Here is a 12,085-nt window from a genome sequence, read left to right on the forward strand (position 1 = left end):
GTAAAACAAGAATAGGCCTAGTATATGCATCTACGTATTCATGATTATGCACCATGTCTGTAATTTGTTTTTAAAATGAGAAAAAAATAATTTTCCACTTTCTGATCAAACAAAATAAAAAAAATATTGGACTATGTATGTTTTTTCATTGGTTACATCTCACGGAAGTTCACTTGGAAATGAAATTAGACTAATCAACACTAATGAAGCACAGGAAGACAGTAGTAAACTAAGGATTTTCATTCATTGTAACACGTCATAAGAAAGTCAATCTTTAAACGAAAACAAATCAGTATTAACCCTTTTAATGGAATAGAAAAAATATTAGCCCTATATATGTTAACCTTGAAACGAAAGCAAGTCAATTACAGCCAGAGCACCATGTGCTGATGCCATGGATGTTACAGAGGACTGAGGAAACGGCCTGTATCGTTAGTGGCGGCCTCAAGATGTGGGCAGACTGGGGAGGGAGGTTAATATTTCAACCCTTAATGGACGGATACCCTCATATGAGTAACAATGACAGGTTTTGACTAGTGGATGGATTCCCTCCTGATGCGTAGCAATATTATGTGCCATCGATTTGGAGAGATCGGGTGGGAAAGAGGTTCCATTACTTCAAGAGCCCATAAATTTACTAATGGTAACTTTTCGACAGGCTCAGTTTGCTGATTCTAGGCGGCTCATGATTTACCTCTCTCTCTCTCTCTCTTTTGGTTTTAGTTCTTATCTTTTATGATAGTATGTCAGTTATAATATTGCAGAGAAAAGTGCAAAGAAATATTAGAAAAATATGTATAATAAAAAAAGTTACTGCATCTTTTATCTTGGCAAATTTACGTAAATATTTTACAATACAGGGGGTCCTCGAGTTACGACGTTGATCCGTTCTTACGATGCGTCGTAACACGATTTTCAGCGTAAGTCGAACAAATTGAAAATAAAAAAAACCAAAACATGAGTTTTAATGTAAATACACCTATCAATAAACAACGAGAGAACAATTCCTTACCTTTATTAGCTTGATTGGCTTGCACACTGGAGAGGAAGCTGCGGTGCTGGAGAGACTGGGGGAGGTTAGTGAAGAGAAAAAGAACCTCCAGAAGTTGCTGGAGATGCTGAGGCAGATGATTCTTGAGGTGAGGCAGAACATACTAGTACTGGAGATGCTGAGGCAGGTGATTCTTGAGGTGAGGCAGAACATACTACTGGAGATGTTGGGGCAGGTGAGTCTTTAGGTGAGGCAGAACCTACAGAAGGTGCTGGAGATACTGGGGCAGGTGAGTCTGGGTTAGCAGAACATTCAGAAGGTGCTGGAGATTGTGGGGCAGGCGAGTCTGGATTAGCAGAGGCAGCTGAGGTAGAGGGTACAGGATCTCCTGCAGGCCTCTCTACCTTCTTAAAATACTGCTCCAGGTTAGTCTGAACAGAGAGCGACCTCTTTTCATCCAAGATCTCCTTGTAACACTGCATCAAATCCATGACGCCTCTGGAAACCCTAGTGAACCTGTCCAAGTTGGGATCCTGAGCCTCAAAGTTGACAACGCTTGCTGCAACTCTGCAAAACCTCTTATCAAGTCCTGCCTTGTGAAAGCCTTAGGCTCTGGGGTGGGTGCTTCTTCTTCTTCCTCTATTATCTGCTTCTCCAGTTGTATCAGGTCCGCTCAGCAGATAACTCCTCGCCATGAGACTCCAGCAGCTCTGTAACATCATCACCTCCATCTCCAAATTGATTTCCTTACTCAGGGCAACAACGTTCTTGACAACTAGCTGAACTGTGTCCTCAAACCCATGGAAATCATTCACAAATTGAGGACAAATTTTCTTCCAGACACCATTCATGTTTTGTTTGCTTAACCTCCTCCCAGAATTAGCAATGTTCTTTACAGCATCAAGGATGTTGTAGGATTTCCAAAAGTCCTTCACAGTCAAGTCCTTCTTGGTTTTCAGTTGCCTGTAAAGCCATAGCAATTGTCCTTCGTAGGTAGTAGGCCTTGAACGAAGCAATCACTCCTTGGTCCATAGGCTGTAAAAGGGCCGTGGTATTAGGTGGAAGGTAAACCACCTTGACATTAGGGTTGAAGTCTCCCAGCTGGGCAGGGTGTCCAGGGGCATTGTCCAGCACTAGCAACACCGCTCCACACTTGGAACAAAATGGTTTACGAACCAGTCCTCAAACACTGCAAGTGTCACCCATGCCTTCTTGTTGGACTTCCAAATTACCTGGTAGTTGACCCTTCCAAATGCCCTTGAGTGCCCTTGGATTTTCAGCCTGATACACCAACAAGGGCTTCAGTTTGAAGTCGCCAGCAGCATTACCCCCAGAAGTAAAGTTAGCCTCTCCTTGCTGGCTTTATGACCGGGTGCTGACTTCTCCTCCTTGGCGATGTAAGTGCGGTTAGGCATACGTTTCCAAAACAAACCTGTCTCGTCTACGTTAAACACTTGCTGAGCAGAATAACCCCCCTCCTTAATTATCTCAGACAACGCTTTAGGAAATTCACTCGCTGCTTTCTCATCCCACTAGCAGCTTCACCTTGCAATTTAAGGTTATGGTAATTGGCCCGAGCCTTAAATCGCATAAACCAACCCCTACTAGCCACAAACTCTTCACTTTCACTTCCCTCCCCCTTTTCTTTTTTCAACGCTTCAAACAATCTTTTCGCCTTCTCCTGAATCACCATAAGGCTGACTGGGATACGCCGTTGATTTTGGTCTTCCAACCAAAGCACCAATAACCTTTCCATTTCAATTATTAGACCACTACGCTGCTTAGTTATCACTGTCGCTTTCATAGGAGCAGATCCTTTCACATGTTCAACGATGCGCTCTTTATCTTTGATAATGGTAGCAACGGTCGAACGGCTAAGGCCAAGCGAGCGGCCAATGTTTGTTGGCGTTTCTCCCTTCTCAGATCGCTTTATAATGTCCACTTTAATTTCCATGGTGATGGCCTTTCTTTTCTTCGATGCACTACCATCAGAAGAGTCCGCCTTGCGCTTGGGAGCCATAACAAAGAGCAAAAAGTTACAAAAACGATACAACACGAGGGAGAGAGAGGCAGTGTAAACAACCAAAATGGCGTATGGGCGAGGAATGAGCGTAGCGAAGCGACGCCGTCCTCTCCCCCACAAAGCGTATTCTTCCGCCGTGCGCCCGGAACTAGTTCGCGTTTGTTTACATTGCTTACGACGCTAAACCGCGTAAGACGGAACGACGCAAAATATTATTTTTTATATTTTTATGGGGGCGCGTTCGTAACCACGAAACATCGTAAGTCGAGACCAGCGTAACCCGAGGACTTACTGTAAATACACTCAGAATTTGTTACTGATTGCAATTCTTATCTGCTATGATATTGTGTGAGTTGTAATCATAATTTAACAAAACATAAAAAAAATTCATTAATAGAAAAAACATGTACAACTTGGTAAAATTTATGATTGTCTTGTAAAAGAGGCCCCGAGGCCCCACAAGGGATTGTAATAGTAGTCATTTTCAATGTCTCATGGAAGGTAGGGAGACTAGAATTTTTTTTCTTACACCATATGCATTTGTACCTCATCCTCTTTCCATTGATGTATTTTTTTTCTTGAAATGACAATTTGTCCAAAATTGCATTTTTCCTAACTATACAAACCTGAGGTCCTTTTACAATAGGAAGGTACTAGCGGCAGCTGGATAGGTCGTAAGCTTTCGAACAAGGGGTTCGGTAGTTGACTTGCTTGTACCGACAGGCCGGCGCGAGGATGGTAGGTAAACAAATCACTTTTGCTTTTGGCCCAAGCAAAAAACTGCAGAGTGAGGGGTGGCATGAGGTGGGCTATGTGTAAAAGGACCTCAGGTTTGTATAGTTAGGAAAAATGCAATTTGGACAAATTGTCATTTGTTCCGACACGGCATACAAACCTTCGGTCCTTTTACAATAGGAAGACTCACTTCTTGGTGGGAGGAATCTGAGTCTTTTGTGAACAGACTGGTGTTCGCCCAACCTTGGAATGCCTCCCTGGTCGTAAGAGCGAGGGAGGGATCCAAGCCTCTGTCCGATTGATCGGGGTGTGCACCGCAGGATCAATGGTCAGACCTCTGGACCAAGTACTAAGAGAGAGGCAAGCGTATCTCTTCGTACCAGCAAACAAGAACAAGTTCCTATTTGCAAGAGGCAACATAAAGTTATGGTTGTCTCTTGTTGGCATCCACTTCCCCCCCCTTGTAGGAGGGAAGTGGTGGATATTCGCTCCCATCCCTAGTGAAAGGTGGGAATAGGATGGGGCTCTGTCGAGTAAGCTCACCGGCATCTCGTCCTATCCAGCAAGGTGATGACCGTATCCCTCTACCACAGGTAGAGGGGGAGGAAAAAGATAGGAAGAGAAGCCAGTCACTCTCTCATGCACTTATCTATTCTTACAGTCACACCAGGACTCGATGCTGTTCAGCCTGCTAGGGTCTGGGTTAGCTAGACAACGTGTTGAGCAGCCACAGGGTCCTAAGGAAAACGATCCAAGGACCTGTGGGCAATATCCAAAGGTAGAAGGAGGTGCCGGTGGTTCTTTGTACCAGACCCCTGCCTTCAGTACCTGCGCCATGGAGAAGTTCGTTGTAACTCGAGGGAGTGTACTTCTAGGTCATCTTGGTGCTGACGAAGAGTCTTCAACACTCATCCTGGATGTCGAGTTTCTTCAGAAAGCGCGGTCGCGCTTTCACAGGACAAAGCAGCATCTCCTTCGCATCGAAGGCGGTGAAGTCCATTAGGGAGGGGATTGTGAAGGACTCTAACCGATCGTCAGGAACCGAAGGGTTCAGAGTCTTCGCTACGAATTCGTACGAAATCGAGCGTCACGAATCCCCATCCCCTGGATGCTTGACTTCGCAGGAAAAGTCATGCAATTACCTCAGAGGAAAGAAGGGAATGGTCGTATGACCTATCCCTCTTCTCGACTTCGGTGATATCCTGTACCCATACTGGTCTATCCGTCTGCAGCGAAGTTGTTCTTCTCGGTAGTGGATAGGACACCGACACTCAATGGTGGGTGTCGATGGTATGGGTACTGTGACAAGCCGTTAGGACGAAGAAAAGATTGTTATGGAACAACCGAACTAAGTCCACAGCGAAGTTCGTAACAGACTTGGGCGATCTGACAGCTGCCGACTGACTGCGTTCGGTAGGAGGCAAGTTGTCCAAGCACCCGAGCAAGTCACGTGACCTTCGCCTTAAAAAGGGTTCTGCCAAGAGACTAAACAATAATTTGTTCGTCACCGATGCCAGAAGGCAAGGTGATGACTCTCTTAACGGCAATGTGCCCAACAGGCGAAAGTCAATTGCCTTCTAGAGACCGAGGTCCTTGATGGCAAGATATCTCATAGTATAGTTGATTCTCGGCTAAGGAGAAACAACACTATGTGTCGTTGAAGACGAAGGTGTACAGAAAATGCAACCTACGGTCTTCGCAGTTGAACCGAGAGAAGGATTCTCAAGATTCTGAACCTGTCTACAAAGACTGAGAACCGCTAAACCGCTATTCATTGCTGTCCGGTTGAGGATCGTAGTTGCAATAAAAGCGGAGCGCTTTTTCAGTAATGAAGACAGGGAAATACTGCCTGAAGAAATGCTTCTCATGGGCTGAAACATTTGGAAGTAGAGCTGTCAGGTCGGAGAGTAGGCGATGTCTTCTGACATATCTGTTAAGGTTCGGGGCGAGCAATGAATAATTGCACACCTACGAATACGAGATATTTTTGAAGACAAACTCAGAGGTCTGCAAAAATCATTCGCATTATCGCGGTGCGATGCAGCGGTTGACTAGTACAGACTTCTGTTACCGTGCGGTAAACAGAAAGATGAAAGAGTCCAAGAGATATCTCTGTTGAAAATTCTCGCAATGTCGAAGGCGATGAAATCGAGCGTCACAGCAGTAGATGGTCCTTCATTATTGCGAGAATCCCCGTTAATCAGAGACCTAAGTCCATGATTGTTGGGCAGAGATACGGTTCGGTAGTCAATCAAACCAGGGGAGAGAGAGACGTAACCGACCGTGGCATCTCCGAGACCTAGCTGATACTGAGCCGCTATCAGGCAGTTCAATACGCAGTAGCTCTCGGTGACTCGTCATCCTGAGTTGCCAGGTAATCCATTATTCCACGAAGGAATGCGTTCGCTAGAACCATCGAGCATAAAGAATACGCTCGAGCAATTATATTTAAACGAAACGGATTTCGGTAAATACAAAAGCTGATTTGGTGTTGTCATGACAATACCAAGTATCTAAAATCGAAACTGATAACTGCTGGGGAGGTTGCAGGCAACCCCGAGGTTGCAGTTCAATTAAGATACAATTCGTCTCGGTCACAAACCGTAGAGTTAACTACGGTATGCGCCTACCCCCCGGACAATTCAACTGTTACAAGAATCATGTCGCGAGGGTAATATACGTAGTATATTTGTAGGTTCTGTACAACGACCTCCATCCTAAATTCTTTTCCCCTCGAGGAATGAGAATAAGGATTGGAGATCGACCGCCTTCGTTCTCTAGTCAAGAGAGTGAAGGAGAAGTCTTTCCCAAAGGAAAGCTTCAATGGTGAACAGAATACCGAAGACGATAGTTCAAGCCAAACTGGAAGTTCCCCCCGTCCGTTCTTCTCTATTCCAGGTTAATCGCCTACTGTGAGATACTCTTCTTTCAGCAGCAGTCTTCTTCCAAATGCTAGAAATTACAGGAATTCGAGCATAAGCGAGGTTCCCGATTATCGTGTAACAATTATCGGGGATTCTCGCTCACTTTGGACCGTGGTCTCGCCTAAGTGTTTGGAGATCGTAAAAAACTCGAACACTCTGAGTGCGCTAGAAATTCCGTAGAATTCTAAGCACTCTGCGAAACCCCCACCGAATTCGTCAAACGATATAGGCTGGTGGTCCTCTCGATTCCCGTAGAAATCGAGAAAGGGGGCAGGATCCCTCCTCAACGACCGGGGCTTACGTCAGGTAGGACCCGGAAGGTCCCCCCGGTAGCGCAGCCCCTAACGTGGGATCTTACAGAGAAATCTCTGTAGGATCCCTCCCCTTTCCCTCGTAGCCGTAAGGAGAGAGGGAAGGTGGGGGAGGAATGGATACTGGCTCGCCTTCCCAGCGGAACTAGCAGTTGGAGAAGAAAAGAGCAGCCATCGCTTACGGCGATGGTCCTCTCAAGAGCCTGGGAAAACGTATCGGTCAGGAGAAAACGTTTTCCCGAGGAGGGTTACGAACTCATACGTAGGTAAGGATCTGCCGCCACTGTGAACGTCGTCTGGGTGGGGCCTGATCGACACCTGACAGGAGAGAGCCGATACCGTCCTCAGACTCATTCCAGTCCTCGTCGAGGTCGAAACCTCTCAGGAGGACCGAAGGGGTATTCAAATACGGTGTCCGAAGACACGTAGAAACGCCTCTGTTGCAGTAGAGGAGGTGAAGTAGCTTGTTCGACCGGCCAGAACTGAGAGAGCCTTCTTGTCCGGAGACGAGAGACTACCTGGTTCAAACACAGTCGGCAAGCTCCGATCGCGGCAGACCCACCGTCGATTTTGGGTTCCCTCTCGGGCCCCCAAACGACTCGAGCCGAGACGTGGCTCTGCTGGTGGGAGCGGCGATCCTTCCCCGAGGTCGTTGTGCTGACGAATCAGCGCCATAACCTCGGCAAAGTTCCTCTGGATCTCGGAAGTCAGAGCATCTTGCAGAGTGGGACTGATTTGATTGATTGATTGTAGGTTTTCTGGCGTCACAACTACCAGGGTCACCGACGCCGAATGCTAAGTGTGATCTTTTAACGTTATTTAAAATCTTGTTTAATATATTATGAATTTTATCTTTAATTAAAAAGAGATACATATAAATTGATTTAAAAAAAAAAAATCTGATAAAAATCAGAATAAAATTCTGATCAACAAATAAAATTCTAGATAAAAAGAATTGTTAATTAATCTGAATAAAATATAAAACAAAACCAAAAGGGAAAAAAAGTATATACTAAGACAGCACAGCTGTCAGATATATTTGAGAAGACCAGCTTCTTTGATAAAAGAGATAACGTTATTTACACACATGCTTTCTCCCAACAGTTTTGGCATGCTATAATTACCACCTGCTTCACTACTATAAGCTAAAAAACGATTCCTAAGTTCCACTAGACTGGGACAACAACCCAGCAAATGCCTAACAGTCAGTGGAACTAAGCAATCATCACAGAATGGCTCATTTCTCCCCATCCATCAGATAGCCGTGAGTTTAAACGTGTATGGCCAATACGTAATCTACACAATACAACCTCCCACTTCCTGTGTATTAGGTCATATTTCCAAGGGTGTGTCTGTCTAGTAATTTCTTTCATTTTGTTGGGGCCTACTCTGTCCCACTGAAGTGCCATAAATACTGGATAGATTTCCATATATCAATGAATGTATCACGATATGGAACAGGGCATTTTCTCGGTACTAAAGTTTGCGCTGCTGATTTGGCTAGCTTGTCTGCTCTTCGTTTCCCGATACGTTCACATGGGCAGGAACCCAACAAAATGAAACAATGCTGCCTCTATTTTGGTGCAAGAAGATCACTGCAAGATCTTCAACACCAAGGGATGATCAGTATTTAAGACTTCCAGGGACTGTAAGGCACTTTTGGAGTCACAAAATATTGTGTAGCTACACACTGGGAGTGTTACAATATGTTCCAGTGCTACTAGGATGCCATACAATTCAGCTGTAAAGTTTGAGGCAATAGAAGGAAGTGCACCTCTTCGGTTTAAAAGATTGGCTAAAAAACTCCATATCCAACGCCGGCATTGGACTTGGAGCCATCAGTAAATATAAAACATGTATCTATATGACTGCTGATACATGCTCTAAAAATATTGCCCTTATTTCCTCATCAGATTTTATTTCTCTTTCGCTCCATTGAAGTACCTGCAGAATTCACATCCGGTAACCTCCAGACAGGAGTACTGGGATACACAAAGGGAATAATGGGATATTTTTTAATATTTGATATCCCTAAAATTTGTTTTATTTCTATAGCTAAAAAGGAATGGGATACCTTGGATGGACTTGCATAAAAAACCCATTTAAAAATATTTATATTTTGCCATCAGGCAAATGCCATGAGATTTGGGGGAGTCTTTGCGCTCTAAACCAGTACCGAATAAGTAATGATGACTGGCGATAGAGTTTTCAAGAGGCAATCTCTACCTGACAAGCAACTAGCAAAAACTAGAATCTTGGTGACGAACGGAAAGCTCCATGTGGCTATACGAATAGCTGAATGATGTACTGAATCTAAAAGTTTTAAGTTAGGATGAGGAAGCTGAAGATATAAATATTTCACAACCAGATGGACAGCTTTGACAAAGATTAAAGATTTATGAAGCCAGAGTTAAAAAGATTCTTTTTTTTCCTATCAGCGCCCCAACTGAGGTCGTGAGAAAGCACCTTCAAGATGTGTAGAGCTTCTAGGCTCTTTGCTTTTATATGTTTGATATGGTGGGACCCAAGTCAATCTACTGTCAAAAACTAGGCCTAAGAAGTGTGCTTGTTTCTACACTGGGATTCTACGGCCATACAAAGAGAGGTCTGGATCAGGATGCACTCCCCTGATCCGACAGAAGTGGACGGCAGTAGTCTTGCTTACAGAGATTTTAAAACCCTGTTTTCTCAGCCCAACTTACTATTTTATTTATTGTTAATTGTAGCTTTCTTCTGCTACAGTCATCCGGTGGCAGCAAAGGATATTGACAAATCATCATCCACAAACGTGTCTTTAAAACCTCTCTTGGAATGACAGCTGCAACACTGTTTATGGCTAGAGCAAAAAGTGTTACACTGAGAACACTGCCCTGGGGAACACCTTCTTCTTGACACCTTTTCCTCTGATAAAGTACTGCCAACTTTAACTTTAAAATACCTACGATGTAAAAAGGATTTCACAAATAAAGGTAATTTACCTCGTAGACCACTATTATGCATAGTCTTCAGAATCCCAGTCTCCAAGCAGTGTCATATGCCTTTTCTATATCAAAAAACACTGTCACATGATGTTGTTTGGAGGCAAAGGCTTCACAGACAGAGGTTTCAAGTTGCAGTAAGATGTCCAGGGTAGAGTGCATTTTTCGAAAACCACACTGAGAAGGTGTTAGAATATTGTTGTGCTCTAGATACCACATCAGTCTTACATTTACCATTTTTTCCATCAATTTACACAAACAGCAGTTAAAGCAATGGGGCGGTAACTTGCTGCACACAGGGTGGTGATCTTTTCCAGGCTTAAGGAACGGTAACATGGTAGCTAATTCCCATATGGTAGGGTAGCTGCTTTCATCCCATATTCTATTGATAATACTTATATAAAAAGTTTTGTGTCTTCGAAATGTGTTTAAACATTTCATAAGGAATCTCATCTGGACCAGGGGCAGTGTTTCTTGCTCCTAGATAAAGCAGAGTCAAACTCCCTTTCAGAAAAAGGCATATTATATGATTCTAGCTTTCTTTGCTGAAAAGTCAAGTACCTGTTGTTCTTCCATCATTCTGAAAATTATGTCCTGGGGAACTATTCTGATTTCTCAGAGACTCGAGCGGAAGTGTTCTGAAAATGTATACTAACTTCTGTGGCATCAGTGACATGAGTATTATTCACTTTAAGTACTGGAGGAGGATTGGGTGTAAATTTACCCTGAATTTTTCTTATTTTCTTCCAAATGCTACAGACTGGTGTTCTGCTGTTAATAGAGGATACATATTCGGCCCATGCTTGTCTTCTGCAGCTTTCATAGCTTTTCGAAATCGTGCCCTACACTGTTTGTAAATTATGACATTGTCCAAGGTGCGATGTCTACGGCACCTGGTCAATGATGACCTTGTAGCTCGGTGTAAACAGCCTTAGGTCTTCTGACCACCACGGTACTGGCCGTCTCCTGAATAGTCCCTTAGTTCGAGGAATTGAGTGTAGACCTGCAGTATGCAATGTTCCATTGAGTAGATCAATGGCATCATCTACACTTGGGAGATCTTTTGCATCCCCTTCCAACTCCTCAAGTCTTTGAATTTTCTCCAATTTGCTTTCTCTAAGCACCATCGTGGCGATCTCGGGATAGGTGGACCATCATTGGTGTCGATCACAATTGGAGAATGGTCACTGGTATGCCAGTCATCACTTGTTCTCCAACTAAAGTCAACACTGCAGTTGAGCTACATATTGAGAGGTCGATCAGGAGACAGTGCCTGTCTGAATGTGGTAATGGGTAGGGTTCTCCAGTATTAAGAAGACCTATATCTTCATTTTCCTTATTATGATGCCATCATATTCCCTTTTTGATTTGATGTTACATCTCCCCACAATGGATGTCTACTATTGAAGTCACCAAGTAGAAGAAATGGCTCTGGTAGTTGCTGCATTAAGTATATTAAGTTCTCTTGGGACACATGACTATTGGTGGAATGTAAAGGGAACATAAAGTGTATTTCCTTCTTAAATTAATTCTTACAGCCACAGCTTGAAGTGGAGTATGTTAGTTTCACTTCGTAGTGTGGAGTGTCTCGACGGATGTAGATGAGGGATCCACCATGATTTCACTTCTAGATCAAATTTAGTTCTATAGTGAAACATATCCCTAGGACAAGGGGTATATTCACCTAGCATAGTCTCCTGCAAACATACCCCTACAGGAGAGTGCTCATAGATCAAAAGCTTCACTTCCTCATACTTCGCTCGCAGTCCCTGACAGTTCCTACTGAATAATGGAAGTGAATTTATCATGTTTAGGACCAACATTGTGGTTCCTTTTTACAAGACTGGGAGATTTCTTTTTTCTACTAGGAGGAGGCATTTTAATGGAAAGTTTTGTTGGCTTCTTGGGAGGAGTTATCGCCTTCGTCAGAGCCAACATCTTTTCCTTCAATGTCTTTGACACTGAGGGTTTTCTTAGTTTCTTTGCTCTCCATTTCTATCGAGATGGAGAGAGCAGAGGTGTCTCTAAAGGGACCACCTCAAGAGTCTGTTTTGTACTGCTGGTCAGTAGCCCAGCTCTGCCTCTAATGAGGCAGAAGTACCAGTGAGGACTGGCACCGGGGG

At 43.9% G+C, this 12,085-nt stretch overlaps 1 protein-coding gene across 1 annotated transcript in view; it reads right to left on the minus strand.

Annotated features, from left to right (window-relative positions):
- Nucleotides 1-11,089, minus strand: part of LOC135198866 (uncharacterized) — a 56,467-nt gene extending 45,378 nt beyond the window's left edge. The window contains exons 1-2 of the mRNA XM_064226838.1: nt 10,966-11,089; nt 9,687-9,922 (exon numbers count right to left, since the gene is read on the minus strand). Coding sequence (XP_064082908.1) covers nt 9,687-9,922; nt 10,966-11,089 — 360 coding nt within the window. The remainder of the gene's footprint in view (nt 1-9,686; nt 9,923-10,965) is intronic.
- Nucleotides 11,090-12,085: the final 996 nt, after the last annotated feature.

Source organism: Macrobrachium nipponense, chromosome 22, assembly GCF_015104395.2.
Source record: "Macrobrachium nipponense isolate FS-2020 chromosome 22, ASM1510439v2, whole genome shotgun sequence".
Taxonomy (NCBI): domain Eukaryota; kingdom Metazoa; phylum Arthropoda; class Malacostraca; order Decapoda; family Palaemonidae; genus Macrobrachium; species Macrobrachium nipponense.